Below are 15,688 nucleotides of genomic sequence, written 5' to 3' on the forward strand. Positions count from 1 at the left end.
TAAATTATCCCCGAAAATTGAATAATGGTCTGACTCTGCCCCCACCACCATTAGGTAAGACATTTTATCAAATAATTATAGATATCGATTATATCCGACAAATCAGCTGAAAGGATCACAAGGTATAAAATAAATGGGTATTTACCTCAAATCACCTATGGTTTGTCCGTTTTGTCAAATCTATGCTATGTTTTTTTTTTGTCAAATCCATCCCATTGTTTACTTTTTGCATCAAATCTATCCCGGCATTATCTTTTCCGTCAACACCTAGCGGCCGTGCTGACGTGGTACCTACGTGGTAAGTGTGACCCACTATCTCTCCATTTGCCACGTCAGCACGGCCGTTAGGTGTTGACGGAAAAAATAATGCCGGGATAAATTTGATGCAAAAAGTAAACCATGGGATGGATTTGACAAAAAAAAAGATATGATAAATTTGACCAAACGGACAAATCATGAGTTATTTTATGTAAAAATCCCTAAAATAAAGTCATTCCAAATATTAAAAAAATAAAAATTAACGGTCTGCCCCCACCACTAACTGCGAAATTGATTTTCAAAAATAAAAAAATAATTATATCCCGAAAAAGAATCCAAAAATTAATGATTAAATTAGTAATTGGTCGACGTGGAGCTAAGTGTAGCCCGTACATTGGCATTGGCGGAGGCATTCAGTACTGTTTGGACTCTGGAGTCTGGACTTTAGCAAAGACGGACGGAAGCAGCGGACCGAAGCTGAGCCGACGGTCAAGACCCATCGTCTCGGGTCTCATCCCATCCTGTCCTATAAATTGAGCACCGTCTCCGGCTGCCTCGCTCATCACAGAAGACGAGAACATCTTCTTCGAGGAGTGAGTCTTTGACTGAGTGAGCGAGTAGCGAGCTGGGATCTGGAAGAAATGGCGGTGGCTATGCCAACACGCATGCTGTTCATCGATGGCGAGTGGAAGGAGCCTGTCCTCAAGAAGCGGATCCCTATCATCAACCCCGCCACAGAGGGAGTCATCGGTCTCTCTCTCTCTCTCTCTCTCTCTCTCTCTCCCCGTGTGTTCTATTTCCTGTTTTGGGCGTCTCTCGTGGTCGCGAAAGGTCGTTCCTTTCCTGCTTTAAGAGATCGTCCTGTTTAGCTAAGGAGTGATTGCTCTCAGTCGTAAAGGAGATGACTTTCTCCATATGATCAAATGGGCAGTCGGATGATTTCTGATTTTCCAAATTTCTTGGTGTTTGATTCAGTTAAAGAGACAGCTTCGTCTCGCGTCTGTTTTGAGTACCTAATATAATATACATAAGTACGTTTAATGAGGTACCTTAATAGGGACATAATGTATGTTATTTTGACTATATTGACAAATACAATGTTGAAGTTCACATGTACAATATAACACCTAAAAAAAGTTATAATAATTATTGTGAGATCTCTAAGTAATGGAATTAGTGTTTCAGAAGGCTATTATTACGCATTATACAAAACCTTGTTTTTCTGGGTAGGAAATTAAACATTATCTATACTATCTGAAACATTTTATTTCAAAACTATGAAGCAATAAGATATAAAGGATTAAAAAAATGATGAGCGCCTGGAATTACTGTTGTACAACTGAAGCAATGGTATGAAAATATGTGAGTTGGGAAAAGTAGTTGATTATGCCGGATGAAGACAAAAGTAGTTGGAAAATTATATGGGAGAATTTATTATTAAGTTGAAGAAAATTATAAAAAGTAATGACGGTGTTGTTGAATTGAGGGAAAAGAAAAATATATTTGTTATGTATTGTTGTACAGATGTATGCAATTTATATTTGTCATAAATTATTGGTATCCTAGTAAAAGATAAAACCATATAGATCAAAGTCAAAATATTGCTTGAAAATACTAGCAGTAGCATTAAAAAAGCAAAACCGTTCATTGCCACGGGCCACTGAGCTCTGTTACGCACTAGGAAAATATTACGATATGCTGCTGTTTCCCATCAGTTTTTTCATTTAAATACTGTATGATAAGGAGATTGTTGGATTTTTATCAGGGGATATTCCAGCTGCTACTGCTGAAGATGTGGAGCTTGCTGTGGATGCTGCTCGGAGAGCCTTTGTCAGGAACAAGGGAGAGGATTGGGCATCAGCCCCTGGCGCTGTCCGCGCCAAGTATTTAAGGGCGATTGCTGCAAAGGTAGGAATCGAGGATCACTACCTTGTCTTTTTAGCTGGTTCTGCTAGTTTATAGTCGTGTCTGAAGTTTATGGCAGACAGAAGATTAATAACCCCATCATGGTATTGGGCTTCTACTTTACATGTACTTGTTGAAGCTCTTACAATTGTTAGTTATTGTGTTATTGAACTCTGAACTGAGTCCTTTACTAAATCACTAGGTGAGCGAAGTTTCTAACATTTTGTGGCCTATCTTTTCTGCAAACTATGGAACTACAAAATGCCGTCAAGGTTTTCTTGGTTGCCCACATGCTGTTGATATCACGAATTTGCCATACTGCTGATTTATATACCTGGTTGACCTTCTAGTATCTAGGTTCACTTTTCTGATAGTTGGTTCTGGGCATATTGATTTTGTGCAGATAACAGAGAGGAAGCCTCAACTGGCTAAACTTGAGGCAATGGATTGTGGGAAACCTCTTGAAGAAGCAGCATGGGATATGGTAGGCCCACAAGATTTCTTCCATTTCATGGGTGCCTATTGTGGTGATAGATTTAGTGATACTTAATAGAGTAATACATCTTGTGTTATTGTCCAGGATGACGTTGCTGGTTGTTTTGAGTACTACGCTGACCTCGCTGAAGGTTTGGATGCAAAGCAGAACACCCCTATCTCTCTTCCAATGGACACTTTTAAAAGTTACGTCCGCAAGGAACCTATTGGAGTGGTTGGGTTGATTACACCTTGGTACTGCTGCTTTCTTTCCTTACAGAAGCTTTCTAGAGTGGATGTTTCCTCATCGATGGATTTGCATAACCCTTCCACTTGTCTATATATAATTTTGATTGTTTTACCCTCCTGCTCATCCTGCTCCTCCCCTTCATTCTGTGTGCGATAAACTTATAATTTTTTGTCTATCTCGAATCTAATGATGAACAAGGCGTGTTCTGGTTTCAATTTGATTTTGCGATGGGTGTGCATGATTGTTGTGCTGATTCCTTTTCTTGGCCGTGAAGAAATTGATCACACTGATTTAACTAGTAACTTTCGGCTATACTGAAGGAACTACCCACTGTTGATGGCTACCTGGAAAGTCGCTCCTGCTCTGGCTGCTGGGTGTGCTGCAATATTGAAGCCATCAGAGTTGGCATCCGTGTACGTGCAGAGTTATTATCTTATCCAGTTTGTTCTTGGTCTTTCATTTAGTGTTCATGTAACATCATGATTTGTACTTCAGGACATGCTTGGAGCTGGCTGATATCTGTCAGGAGGTGGGTCTTCCTGCTGGCGTGCTCAATATTCTAACTGGGCTAGGCCCAGAAGCTGGAGCTCCTCTTGCATCTCACCCTCATGTCGACAAGGTCAAATAATTTTAATTACTTTTGGCTGAGAAGACCCTTCAGATATATGATCTATATCCTCCATATTTTTGCTGACTTATATATTACATTGTCTATGCGCATTATATCTACAAGATAATAACAGCTGATGCACATGTCCCCTACAGATTGCTTTTACTGGAAGTTCTGCTACTGGGAGCAAGGTAATGGCGGCTGCAGCTCAACTTTTAAAGGTGAGGCATCTTTTTTTCTGTCTCCATATTAAATCCATGTCACAAGTGTTCCTTTGCGTAACTCGGTTACACCTGTTTGCAGCCGGTGTCCTTGGAACTTGGTGGGAAAAGCCCAATAGTTGTGTTTGAGGATGTCGATCTTGATAAAGGTAAGGTGCCCCTCAAATTGGGATATCATGCAATAATATAAGCATGAGTGGAGTTATTATGCTTACTCTTCATGGGTACATAACATGATTTTATCATCCTGCAGCTGCTGAATGGACCGCGTTTGGTTGCTTCTGGACAAATGGCCAAATTTGCAGTGCAACATCTCGTCTAATCGTGCATGTACGCATAGTTCTGTATATTGAATCAATGATATGATGCTTGCAGCTTGCATCTCCATTATTATTAGATAATAAAAAGATAGTGTCTTTCATGTGGATTTAATTAATGTGCAGTACCTAGTGTAGTAATTAGAAAGGAGGAACAAATTCCTTGATTTGTATAGTATATAATATGTCCTCATTTATATAGCCGATGGACAACTCGGGAACTATGGAATGAATGCACACACTGCTAGCATCAGAAAATGCTCATTGATGACAGTTCAATATTCTTCTCTTGCTCCCAACAGAGAGGTTTAGAAAAAAGTAAATTTGATTTCTTTTGCATCTCAGGAGAGTATTGCAGCTGAGTTCCTTGACAGGCTTGTTAAATGGAGCAAGAACATCAAAATATCTGATCCTTTAGAAGATGGTTGCAGGCTTGGTCCAATCGTCAGTGCAGGGCAGGTAGTAAATATTCACAGTATTACCTCTTATATTATATTCCATACAGAAATTGCAAATTGTGTAATGTAATTCTGAATTTTGTTCCCGTAATGTCGTTCTCATAATTTCAAAAATTGTGTGTGCATAAAGGGGTCTAAAGGTTGTCCTTTCTCTTCACCCAAGTTAGATAGTTTTTCCTTCATCTAATTCTCAATGGTTGCAGCATCGTTTCACCAAGAAAGATTAAATTTATAGAATCTGAGAAGACCAAGTTTCAATTGCTGGAACAGCTTTGTTCCAACTGTGCTTGTTACTTTTGCACTTGTCACTATTGCACCATGTGGCATTCAGTTCAATGCAACTATGCAAAGCTAATGCAATGAAGGTCGTAATTTACCCCATAGATCTGATATAACAAGTGGACCTTAAAACTTACAGAGCTTTGGCTTGACAATTCCAGTATGCCTCCTTTTGCTGCCCAGAATAATGCCTTTCGTACTTAATCCTTTGGAATGAGGATCCTGTCCACTTGGTGGACTCTTCATTTATACCTTACTTAATAATCTTCCTGCGATCGGAAACTACGTGACCAATTCCGACTTTGTGTTACTTTTTACTCGTGACATTTTCACATCGAATGTTATTATATTCCTCTTCAATGAGACTGATTGTTTAATTTTTTGATTCAGTATGAGAAAATATTGAAGTTCATTGCTACAGCGAAGAGTGAAGGAGCAACCATTTTATTTGGTGGGGATCGTCCGAAGGTATGGTGTTGAAGCTTTTTCTGGTTTTTCTTTCACCCCCGAAGCTCTTAGCTTCTCTGTCTTGACATTTGTAATGCTTTGCAGCACTTAAGGAAGGGCTTCTTCATCGAACCAACCATCATAACCGATGTTGACAGATCCATGCAAATATGGAGAGAGGAAGTCTTTGGACCCGTCCTCTGTGTTAAGACATTTAGCACAGAAGAGGAGGCCATTGAATTGGCAAATGATACCCAGTGAGTCATTTCTTCCCAATATAGATGACAGAAAAGCCTCCATTGACACTTTTTTATTTAAGTTTATTTGGCACTTGTGTTCCGAATCTGAGTTTCAACCTTCTATTGGTGTACCAAAGGTACGGCTTGGGATCAGCGGTGTTATCAAATGATCTGGAAAGATGCGAGCGAATTTCAAGGGTGAGATTCTTGGTTTTGGTTATGCATGCTTTTGGCCCCGAAGATTAAACAAAAAATTGGAGATTGTACAGATGTAAAAAGAACAATTGTTTCGATTTCCCTTTTGCAGGCCTTCCAGGCGGGAATCGTGTGGATCAATTGCGCGCAGCCAACCTTCACTCAAGCTCCATGGGGAGGAAGTAAACGCAGTGGTTTTGGTCGGGAACTCGGGGAATGGTACTTGATTCGACACTTCTCAAGCCAAATTAAACGACCTTATATGCTGCTGATGGTTCAGCTTTTGTACAATTTCTTCTGTTTACTTGATGGGTTCTCATTGCATTTGTATCTTTCTTTTCCTCTCTGTTCTGCAGGGGCCTTGAGAACTACTTGAGTGTGAAGCAGGTCACGCGGTACATCTCGAACGACCCGTGGGGCTGGTATCAATCACCTTCGAGGCTGTGAATGTTTTCCATAACTGTGTGTGAATAATCTAATCAATAAGAACTTGCCATGGTATCAAAAATAACACAGAGTCTGCTGTCATGCTTCTTGAACTTATATAATTAAATACATGCATATTGTGTTCCTCCATTCTCCTTCCACATCCATATATTTCGCCGAGCTCTTTGTTTTTCTTTCTGATGTCACTTAAATCGGCACGGAAGCTCAGGATCTCGACTCTCTCGTTGTTAGTAGGTCGGGATTACTTTTTCTTATGGCTTCCTTTCTATTCAAGTAATTCCAACCGTAAAGGGAGTTTGGGATTCATCTCCACGTTATTCAGTCTCCTCTTCTTAGATCTTGGAAATGAAAGCTTTCACCATCGCTGTCTTCTTCCCCACAACGCAAAGTTCATCAAAGAGCTGTATTTACAGTACTAGGAGGGATCTGAGCACGAAAATTGCTGCTCGGATCTATCACTGTTGACTATTCGATTTCCAGATAAGAGTCCCGCATTTCACTTTTGTTTGTTCATCGTCTCGCATTTGATAGTTTGGATACGGATATTTGGATTCTGATTCTCACCATGTTTCATGCGCGCTAGATACCGGCAGCCAGCCGATAAAATCATCGGTGAACAGATCATGTGAATGTCTGCCATGGTAGTATTATTAATTGATTAACGAATTAATTAGTTGATCAATTAAAAATGGCCTGCATCAGGAATCTTTATGCACGAGGAATCTTGGGCTCAGATCTGCAGTTTTCCGATAATTAAACCTATCTTATGAAAAATTCAGAATTTCGTGATTCGTATGTGGTCGATGATGTGATCCCGAAATAAAATTAGTTGCACCTACCCTTTATTTAAATCGAATGGGATCCAAACCATTGTGTTGATTCGGTTTATTATCTTGGCATTGCCCAATTTTATAGGCAATGGAAGGGAAATGAAAAAAAAAATTTGATGTTGATTTGTTTAATTCCACTTGCTTAATCATATATTCCATATGATGGAATATTTTAAGGTATCTTTTATTTGTAGGAACTATGATGACAAAAAGATATTCAGATTGCATCTTGACCACCACAGATTTGAAAATGAAATGAGATAAAAAAAAAACTGAAAAAGAAAGAATTAGAAAATTTATATAATTATTTGGAGGACTAACGTCAACATCGAAGGAAGGTAAGGGGCCAGTCAATTATTTGGAGGTGAAGTATATCAACGAGAAGAGTGAATATCTTCCCAAACGACATGGTGTTAGGAGAGCCACGCCCGCTCCTCCTACGAAAATGACCGATTCACGATCTATCATATGTAACAACGCGTTAACTTCATATCAAAAAAGTTCGAGTGAAAATCACTACTCGATTTTATCTCAAATTAATGACGTTGATTATGATGTCAGAATGAGGAAATCTATGTATGGCTTTAATCACACCCATGCAAAGCTATTCTTGGTCCGGAAGCCATTTCAGCTAGAGTTCGCATTCTTGAAAATTCATATCTAGCAAGACTTTTAGTACCGCGATGCTCGTACATGGAACTTGGAAGGTTTATTATAAATACTTCCTAAGTACTTCCGTTATCTACTCAAAAAAATAATAAAAGTGTGTGATTTATGTACATTTTGCTTATCATTAATGAATAATAGTGATTCATCGAGCGAGCGGGCGATCGTATTGAAAGCATGAAAGCTTGGTAAAATCTATACGTCATGTGTTTGCTCGTGGATAAGATCCAATGGTCCCAACATCACGGTCGGATTGAGGTGGAAGTACCACGAAATACGGCGACTTAAAGTGATCAAAGAACATCAGCAAGAAAAACTATCGAGAGATGGGATCCATGCAATGCATAAGCGTTAAATACCTAAAAAATTATAAAATTATCGTATTTTATCAATTTTAAAGCAGATTTTTTTTTAAAAAAAAATTTAACTGAAAATAAAATAAATATAATTAAAATGAAGTCGTGAAATGCAGGGGAAGAAAAGAGAGAAAATGCGAGGACCGAAGAAAAGAAAGTGACAGAGGACGAAGCTTCATCATCTCATGCACATGGCGGAAGCAGCCATTCCTCTCCCTCCATTCATTGAGCTCAGATAACGCTTTCTCTCTCTCGTTTTTTATCTGCGCTGAGTGTACCGACAAGTAATGCTGCTTCCAGCGTGAAGAAGCTCCGGCGACGAGCACCGTGCAGACGACAATTACAAGTCATTTCGTCTTCGAGCCTCAGCTTCGGAACACCATCGACCGGCCGAGAGAGATCCGCTTGGGGATAAGGCAATGGGGAGCACGGAGGAGGAGGTCGTCGCCGTCATCATGGTCGGCGGTCCCACTAAAGGTATGCGCGGGATCCTGCCTTCAATTTTAGAGCTGAGAAATCATTCTGTGTGTATGATTTGTGCGGGAAGTGTTGTTTGGTTGGGTGAATTTGGGTGTTCGCTTTGGTTGATTCTTCAGGGACTCGGTTCCGGCCGCTCTCTCTGAACATTCCGAAGCCGCTGTTCCCCTTAGCTGGCCAGCCGATGGTTCATCATCCAATTTCTGCTTGTAAAAGGGTATGCATGTTCTTCGATCACACCGGCCAATGCCAATACTGGAATCTCCAGTTTGAGGTAAGAATAATCGTCTAATGGCGTCACTGTTGCTTTTCCAGATCCCAAACCTTGCTCGGATCTTTCTGATCGGGTTCTACGAGGAGCGGGAGTTCGCGCTGTATGTGTCTGCTATCTCGAATGAGCTTAAAGTGCCTGTCAGGTTAGGCTTCTCAACTTGTTCATTCCTTGTGTAAGTGATGTTGTCCTTATTGGTGTGATGAACTGATCGGCTGTGACTTTGAAGCTTTTATTAGGTATTTGAAGGAAGACAAGCCACATGGTTCGGCCGGTGGGCTTTATAACTTCAGAGATCTGATTATGGAAGATAGCCCGGTTCGGATCTTTATCTTTTTATTACTCTCTTGAACAAGATATTTCTTGATAGTTTCACTTGGAAAAACGTCTCTGTTACCATGCAACTAGGCAATTTCCTCGGCTGCCCCTCTTTTCGAATGGATCCATACACTATGTAGTACAGAACTTTTAATCTCCTGATTTGATCAATGGTTGATGGGTAGAGTGCTTGGTGGTATAGTGAGATTTCCTAGTTGGGAACAGCTACATTACTTAATAGAATTGGGAACAAAATGGTTATTACATGACAATTTACCTTGTTTGGTGGAACATCATTTATTCTTATCCAATGATTGCATGAAGTTTGAGGCCACTGATATCAAAAGAAAAACGTAAAGCAGGAATAGAGGAGACTGCATCGAATCTTTGTTTTGTATTCAGAGTAAATACTGCTATTATAATATAATTTAATGTGAAGTAATGGATATCTGTCATTGTTTGTTGTCTTGGGCAGATTATACTTTAGGATTTAGTCTTTTAATTTGATCGTGTTGATTCTTGCTTTACAGTCCCATATCTTCTTGCTGAACTGTGATGTCTGCTGCAGCTTCCCACTGCCAGAAATGCTTGGTAAATTTGTCTAACCTTTCAACTCATCCTGTTGTGCAATTTTACTTTCTTCCGTGAAGGGGTACTAATAACATTTGGAGGCAATTCTCCCAAAGTGTTAGTCCTCTTGTTTGAGCATGGCTTGTCGAAAGCTCAACTAAGATATTTCTGCTGTTCTTTCAGAGGCTCATAGAAGATATGGTGGTATTGGAACCCTCCTAGTTATTAAGGTGACTACAACATTCATATAGTGCATTATATAGGCATAATTAAGTGATTTTTGCATATATTATTTCTGTTGATCTTTCGATCTCCAAGAAATTAAGTCCATACTTGGGTTTCCACACAGGTTTCTGCAGAGTCAGCCAACCAATTTGGTGAACTGGTCGCTGATCCAGTCACCAACGAACTATTGCATTACACCGAGAAACCTGAAACATTTGTATGTTATCAATCATTCTTTTCTTTTTATTTTATTTTATTTTTAATTCGGTCTGCTAAATTGCTATTACCTATGCTCAGTCTTGTTTTTCTTATGGGCACATGTTACTATTTGCTGCAGGTGAGTGACCGCATTAATTGTGGTGTGTATGTCTTCACACCAGATATTTTTACTGCCATCCGAAATGTTTCCACTCAACGGAAGGACAGAGGTCAGTAGTGGAATGCTTCGGATAGTTGCAAACTGTAATTAGGCCAATACTCGCTACATATTACTTTGATACTCCAAATCCTTTGTAGCTTATTTGGAGGTTTTGTTTTCAACAAGGATTTGACTTTGTAAGTCAATACGTGCTGCATTTTACTCATACTCTAAATCTTGTGTAGACTTTACTTAGAGGTTTTGTTTTCAACAAGGACTTGAATTCTCCTGTCCAGATTGGATGACAATCTATTGAAATCAAAACAGGAAATAATATCTCCTGTATTGCCTATAATTTTGGTCTTGGCCTGTAAGTTGAATGCTTTGATTTCTTGCAGCTAACTTGAGAAGAGTATCCAGCTTTGAGGCATTGCAGCCTGCTACGAGGTAACACCTAAATCTGAGACTGGAAATTTAGGTATCCTTAAGATTCATTTTATTTTTTCTGTCACTTCTCTGAAGCTATTCTGCCTAAGTTGTTATTGTTGTTTTCTGTATGAAGAAAAGAAGATATTAGAAGTAATTGAATAGAACGATCCAAAGAGGTTCTTCAGATATATTTATATTTACTGCTGTAAATACAATGTACAGAAAGAAAATGTTATAGGAGGACAATTTTTTAATTAAAATTTTTTCTGAGAAAACTTTTCCAAGACATAACAAAAAATAGACTCATACTTGAGGTATTCATATTAACATTGAGATTCGATATATATATATATATATATATATAATTATAAATATATTAACGTCGACATAAACATTTTGAAATATGAAGAAATTTAAATTTGTTGTAACCAAATTTTTTATTGGAAGATTATAAAATCAATTCCCAGCAATACAAAATTATTTGTTCTATTTATTTATATGATATAACAAAAATTTATTGCATTAATTTTGGCTCATATATAAAGCATGGTTCATAAATATGAACTAATTATTAGTTGACTAATTAATAATAAATATAATAGCTATTTACTTGCTAAATTGCTGCACGGTGTGGTTTTTCACTAGTTCTTCTTGAAACTTAGAATTCTCTACTGTACTCTAGAACTATTCTGATGCTGTCTTCTCCAAAAGGAGCCTGCCCACAGATTTCGTACGACTTGATCAAGATATTTTGTCGCCTTTAGCGGGGAAAAAGCAGTTGTACACATATGAGACCATGGATTTCTGGGAACAGATTAAGACTCCTGGGTGAGCCGAATAACTTCTTTAGCATTCAGTAACTTTTTCCCCACTTTATGGATTAACACTGACTGATAGCATTTTGTTTTAATTCTATGCAGAATGTCCTTAAAATGTTCAGGTTTATATCTTTCCCAGTTCAGACATACCTCCCCAAATATATTAGCAAGTGGAGATGGCACAAAGGCTCCTACCATTTCTGGTGATGTTTATATTCATCCATCAGCGAAAATACATCCAACGGCTAAGGTGATTCCTCAAAATTGTCTGGCTACATGCATGTAATGGTTAAACTTTAAGAAGTGATTTCCCCTTTATTTGAATTTTCCACATCATTAATGAACTGCATAACGCCGACATTTTTGGTATCCTAACAGACTTAACAAAAATCTATATTGACATACATATACTAAAGTAGAGTTCCAATGGTTTCTAGAAAGAAAGAAAGAAATAATATTTTTCCTATTCTTGTGCCCCACGTTCTTATTTATAATAATAATAATACTTTATCTGTCTTTTCCAACTTTTTCTTACCACTTTTTGTTCATTTTCCCATTTAAATTATTTACCCAGTTCCAATACCTCTAGTATTATTATTTTTCCTCTAAAATTCATATCTTCATTACTTTTGCACCTTTTCAAATTACAAGTGGAGAATTAGGTGGGAAGTTTTGATATTCATTCAATTTATACCAATCTATGAAACACAATCGGACAGTAGCATAATGTTAGTTCTATCAATTTTTTAGAATATAATTTATATTAATAAACAAGCGATAAAATGAAAAGAATTTCTTCAGCCTTCAAATAAACCATTCAGCATGCACCTATGAAATTTCACCTATATATATATATATATATATTTACACATTCAAATAACAACAAATTTAAAACTAAGATGAACATAATATATATTCCAACTTTTAAATTTGGGACTGCTAATTAAAAGGACATTATATTAATAGCAAGGGGGGAATATCACTATTTTTTCCTGCAGATAAAAGAAGTAAATAAAAAAAAATTCACCCCTCCATTTTTTTCCGATTGAATTATATAATTATATTAGATATACCTATAGTTATTTTTTACTACTTCTCCGACAAAATCAAATATATCCCTCCACCTGCTCGTTTCTCATGTTTTTCCTTGAGAATCAATTTTTTACTATCATTGCTCTTACACAAGCTCTACGAAAAGAATGTACATCTAAATTTATCAGATCCGTTAAATGAATGATTTTAATTTGTCTATTCATGGAATCATTTTGTCTTTTGCAATGAATTACATAAAAGCAAGTTTTTTTTCCCTGCTATTAAAGTGACAATAAAAGCTATGTGAAATAAAATCCATTTCTAAAAAAATTAGATGCTATAGGTACATATGTAAATCCTTTTCACAAAATCCATAACTTGGGCAAAGAAGTTCAATATATCAAGTTTTACTTTGTCCATACCCTATTTCCGGAACCACATATAATATATATTATGCACATGATATTGATCTATAAATCATACTGATGACATATTATATATTGAAATAAATCATATTGAAAAATATCTGATTGCTCTCGTTAAATCACCGAGCTTTAGTCTAGATGTACCTAAACCAAGGTCAATGCCCAACTGATTTTGCTTGGTATAATTGAATATCTGTCACAAAATACTCTTGCAAAAACTTGCTTTGTAGATTTTTCTTCAGAAGGTTATTGTAAACTGAAAATTCAGGTTGTGTATGCTGCTTAAAAGCTTTGGTAGTGTGTCTATTGCTCCATCCATTTCTTGAAATGAGGAATTAAAATGCAAAATCTTGTAAAACCATGTTACATTGGGAATTTATCCACCAGTCTTTTCAAAATAACTATGTTCATACTTCTCTATCTTTATCCTCTTTCTCCTCTATATTAATAACAACCGAAGCTTCCTCTGGGTTTGGTGGAACAGATTGGACCCAATGTCTCAATATCTGCAAATGCACGTATAGGAGCTGGTGCAAGGCTTATCAGTTGCATCATTCTGGATGATGTTGAAGTTAAGGTAAATATAGATTTTTTCTCTAAAGATAAAAAACCAATTGAGAGATGCTAGTTGCTTGATACTTTTAACCTTCTCCATATATATTTTTACATCTTTCGTTTCCTTCTTTATCCATAGGAAAATGCCGTTGTTATTCATTCAATCGTTGGGTGGAAATCCTCCGTAGGAACATGGTCCCGTGTCCAGGCAAGTTGAAACTCTTCCCGAACAATATATTTGGATAAAAGTTTCGTGCTTTGAATTATCTGCCTCTCATGAACTTGAATTCCCTCTTGGCCTAGTTTAAGCTTTTCTTTGATGAATTTGGTCTACTTAAAGCTATTCTCAAATTATAATTGATGGTAAATATGTTGGGCTGAACGAGTCAGTTGATTTCAGGGTCAAGGAGACTACAATGCGAAACTCGGCATCACGATTCTTGGTACTTGACTACATCATTTTAACCGTTGTTAACTTATAAACTCAGGGGTTGTCATGGCTTCTTTAATCTGTCTAATCGAGGAAATCTTTTTATCTTGTTTATTCAGGGGAGGCGGTGACAGTTGAGGACGAGGTGGTTGTGATCAACAGCATTGTCCTCCCGAACAAGACTCTCAATGTCAGCGTCCAGGAGGAGATAATCCTATAGTAACTCTGGCTTCTCTCTCGCCCATGAGTAATGTATTATTGCCTTGCCGATTTTATGCTGCCGAGAAGATAAGAAATTTGTAATCTGTACTACTAGTTTATTATTTGTTAAAAATTTGTAAATTTGAGTTCCCTGTGATCATTGGAACAATTAGAAATGCAATAATGTACTAGGGACAAGGCCGCGCCTCGGTGCGGCAATCGGTTATATTCGTATCATTACTTTTTCTCGGTAAGTTTATTACTATCAACTAGCCTTAATAGCCATAGCCACTCATCGTGTAATAAGCTCTTTATTGAAAGAAAAAATGGTGTATATTTTCCTTCTGACCATACGATTTCACGTCAGTTGTCTAAAATACTCGATGAGATCTGTCGATTATAATTGATAGGTGCTTGAATCGAATTGGAGTATCACATGAAACACCTATGCACTAAAATATTGTCCATTAACTTGAAAATAAATTCAAAAAACAATTGTATATACCTCTTCAGAATTTTTTTTTTTATGCAAGTTTATAGTGACGTGCTACTTTTTTTTGGTGAAATTGAAAACATGAGTCCTCAGATTATTGGCTGTATTAGTTCAGTCCAAGCATCAGTTTTGTCCTAATAACGAAATGCTTAAAGTTAATTTCTGAACCATATGGCTACTGGTGAAGACTGTCCCATAAAAGTGCATATATCCCTCTCCTGGGAAGCTCCAATGAGTATGTTACCTCCCTGAAAACTCGATAAAAATATATCCCTCTCCTGGGAAGCTCCAATGAGTATGTTACCTCCCTGAAAACTGTATTTTTTATCGAGTTGCTTGAAGAAAATCATTTTGAAAGTTATACTTGATCCGGCTATCCCGAGATTTGCTCCCACTGACATTGTACCGTATCCTTCGATATTATTTATTTGAGTCTCAACCGACGATCATATCCCCTGCTCTGTATGTGGCTATTGATCTATATATATTCTGTGGTTGCATGGGATGAGTGTATTTTTGCCTGTCATCAAGCAGACTTGGAAAAAAATATATATATATGACTCCTTCCGACAAAATCCACAATATATATATATATATATATATGAAACTCGTGCATTGAACGGGATAGAATTGAACTTGCGTTATCTCCGTATAAGTTTGTATTGATTACTACACAATTACCATTAAGGGTTTCGGAGAGAGAGTTTCATGTTAGAGAGAAAAACAAATGCAATAGAGAACGGAACTACCATTTACGGTTAGGACAGTGAAAATGTCATGTTAGAGAGAGAAAGTGGAATAGAGAACACAACTACCATTGATGGTTTAGGAGAAAGAAAGTGTCGCGTAAGAGAGAGCGGAATTACTATTTGGGGTTTAGAAGAGAGAATGTGTAATAAATAGCGGAACTGTCATTTATTGGTTATGAGAGGAAAAATGTCATGTTAGACAGAGAAAATTAAATAGATCGCACAACTAACATTTAGGCTTATGAGATAAAAAATGTCATGTAAGAGAGAATGAAACTACTATTCAGGGTTTAGGAGAGAAAAAAATATTAAATTAGGGAGAGAATGTAGAATAGACTATGAAACTACCATTTATGGATAATGAGAGAGAAAGTAGAATAGAGAG

The 15,688-nt window shown here is 37.3% G+C and overlaps 2 protein-coding genes across 2 annotated transcripts; both read left to right on the top strand.

Annotated features, from left to right (window-relative positions):
- The first annotated feature begins 607 nt into the window (after positions 1-607).
- LOC116213664 (betaine aldehyde dehydrogenase 1, chloroplastic) lies at positions 608-6,238 on the top strand. Its single transcript, XM_031548687.1, has 15 exons — positions 608-1,008; positions 2,024-2,166; positions 2,567-2,647; positions 2,744-2,892; positions 3,208-3,300; positions 3,383-3,506; positions 3,653-3,718; positions 3,801-3,867; positions 3,972-4,048; positions 4,381-4,494; positions 5,163-5,240; positions 5,325-5,476; positions 5,596-5,656; positions 5,766-5,872; positions 6,010-6,238. The coding sequence occupies exons 1-15, from the start codon at positions 900-902 to the stop codon at positions 6,098-6,100; spliced, it is 1,512 nt and encodes a 503-aa protein (XP_031404547.1). The 5' UTR covers positions 608-899; the 3' UTR covers positions 6,101-6,238.
- Positions 6,239-8,067: 1,829 nt separating this feature from the next.
- Positions 8,068-14,326, top strand: LOC116215098 (mannose-1-phosphate guanyltransferase alpha). Its single transcript, XM_031550672.1, has 15 exons — positions 8,068-8,429; positions 8,549-8,646; positions 8,745-8,845; positions 8,940-9,018; positions 9,549-9,609; positions 9,772-9,818; positions 9,938-10,030; positions 10,151-10,241; positions 10,570-10,618; positions 11,312-11,428; positions 11,521-11,668; positions 13,360-13,452; positions 13,570-13,638; positions 13,831-13,873; positions 13,980-14,326. The coding sequence occupies exons 1-15, from the start codon at positions 8,372-8,374 to the stop codon at positions 14,078-14,080; spliced, it is 1,248 nt and encodes a 415-aa protein (XP_031406532.1). The 5' UTR covers positions 8,068-8,371; the 3' UTR covers positions 14,081-14,326.
- The last annotated feature ends 1,362 nt before the right edge of the window (positions 14,327-15,688 follow it).

The sequence above is a fragment of the Punica granatum genome, chromosome 7, assembly GCF_007655135.1.
Source record: "Punica granatum isolate Tunisia-2019 chromosome 7, ASM765513v2, whole genome shotgun sequence".
Classification (NCBI taxonomy): domain Eukaryota; kingdom Viridiplantae; phylum Streptophyta; class Magnoliopsida; order Myrtales; family Lythraceae; genus Punica; species Punica granatum.

Excerpts from the sequence above, each read along its gene's own strand:
- LOC116215098 (XM_031550672.1), top strand. The coding sequence starts at position 8,372 with ATGGGGAGCACGGAGGAGGAGGTCGTCGCCGTCATCATGGTCGGCGGT. Across the intron at positions 8,430-8,548 it reads GGTCGGCGGTCCCACTAAAG|GGACTCGGTTCCGGCCGCTC; the intron begins GTATGCGCGGGA and ends TTGATTCTTCAG. Across the intron at positions 9,610-9,771 it reads CCCACTGCCAGAAATGCTTG|AGGCTCATAGAAGATATGGT; the intron begins GTAAATTTGTCT and ends CTGTTCTTTCAG.
- LOC116213664 (XM_031548687.1), top strand. The coding sequence starts at position 900 with ATGGCGGTGGCTATGCCAACACGCATGCTGTTCATCGATGGCGAGTGG. Across the intron at positions 2,893-3,207 it reads GTTGGGTTGATTACACCTTG|GAACTACCCACTGTTGATGG; the intron begins GTACTGCTGCTT and ends GCTATACTGAAG. Across the intron at positions 3,507-3,652 it reads CTCACCCTCATGTCGACAAG|ATTGCTTTTACTGGAAGTTC; the intron begins GTCAAATAATTT and ends TGTCCCCTACAG.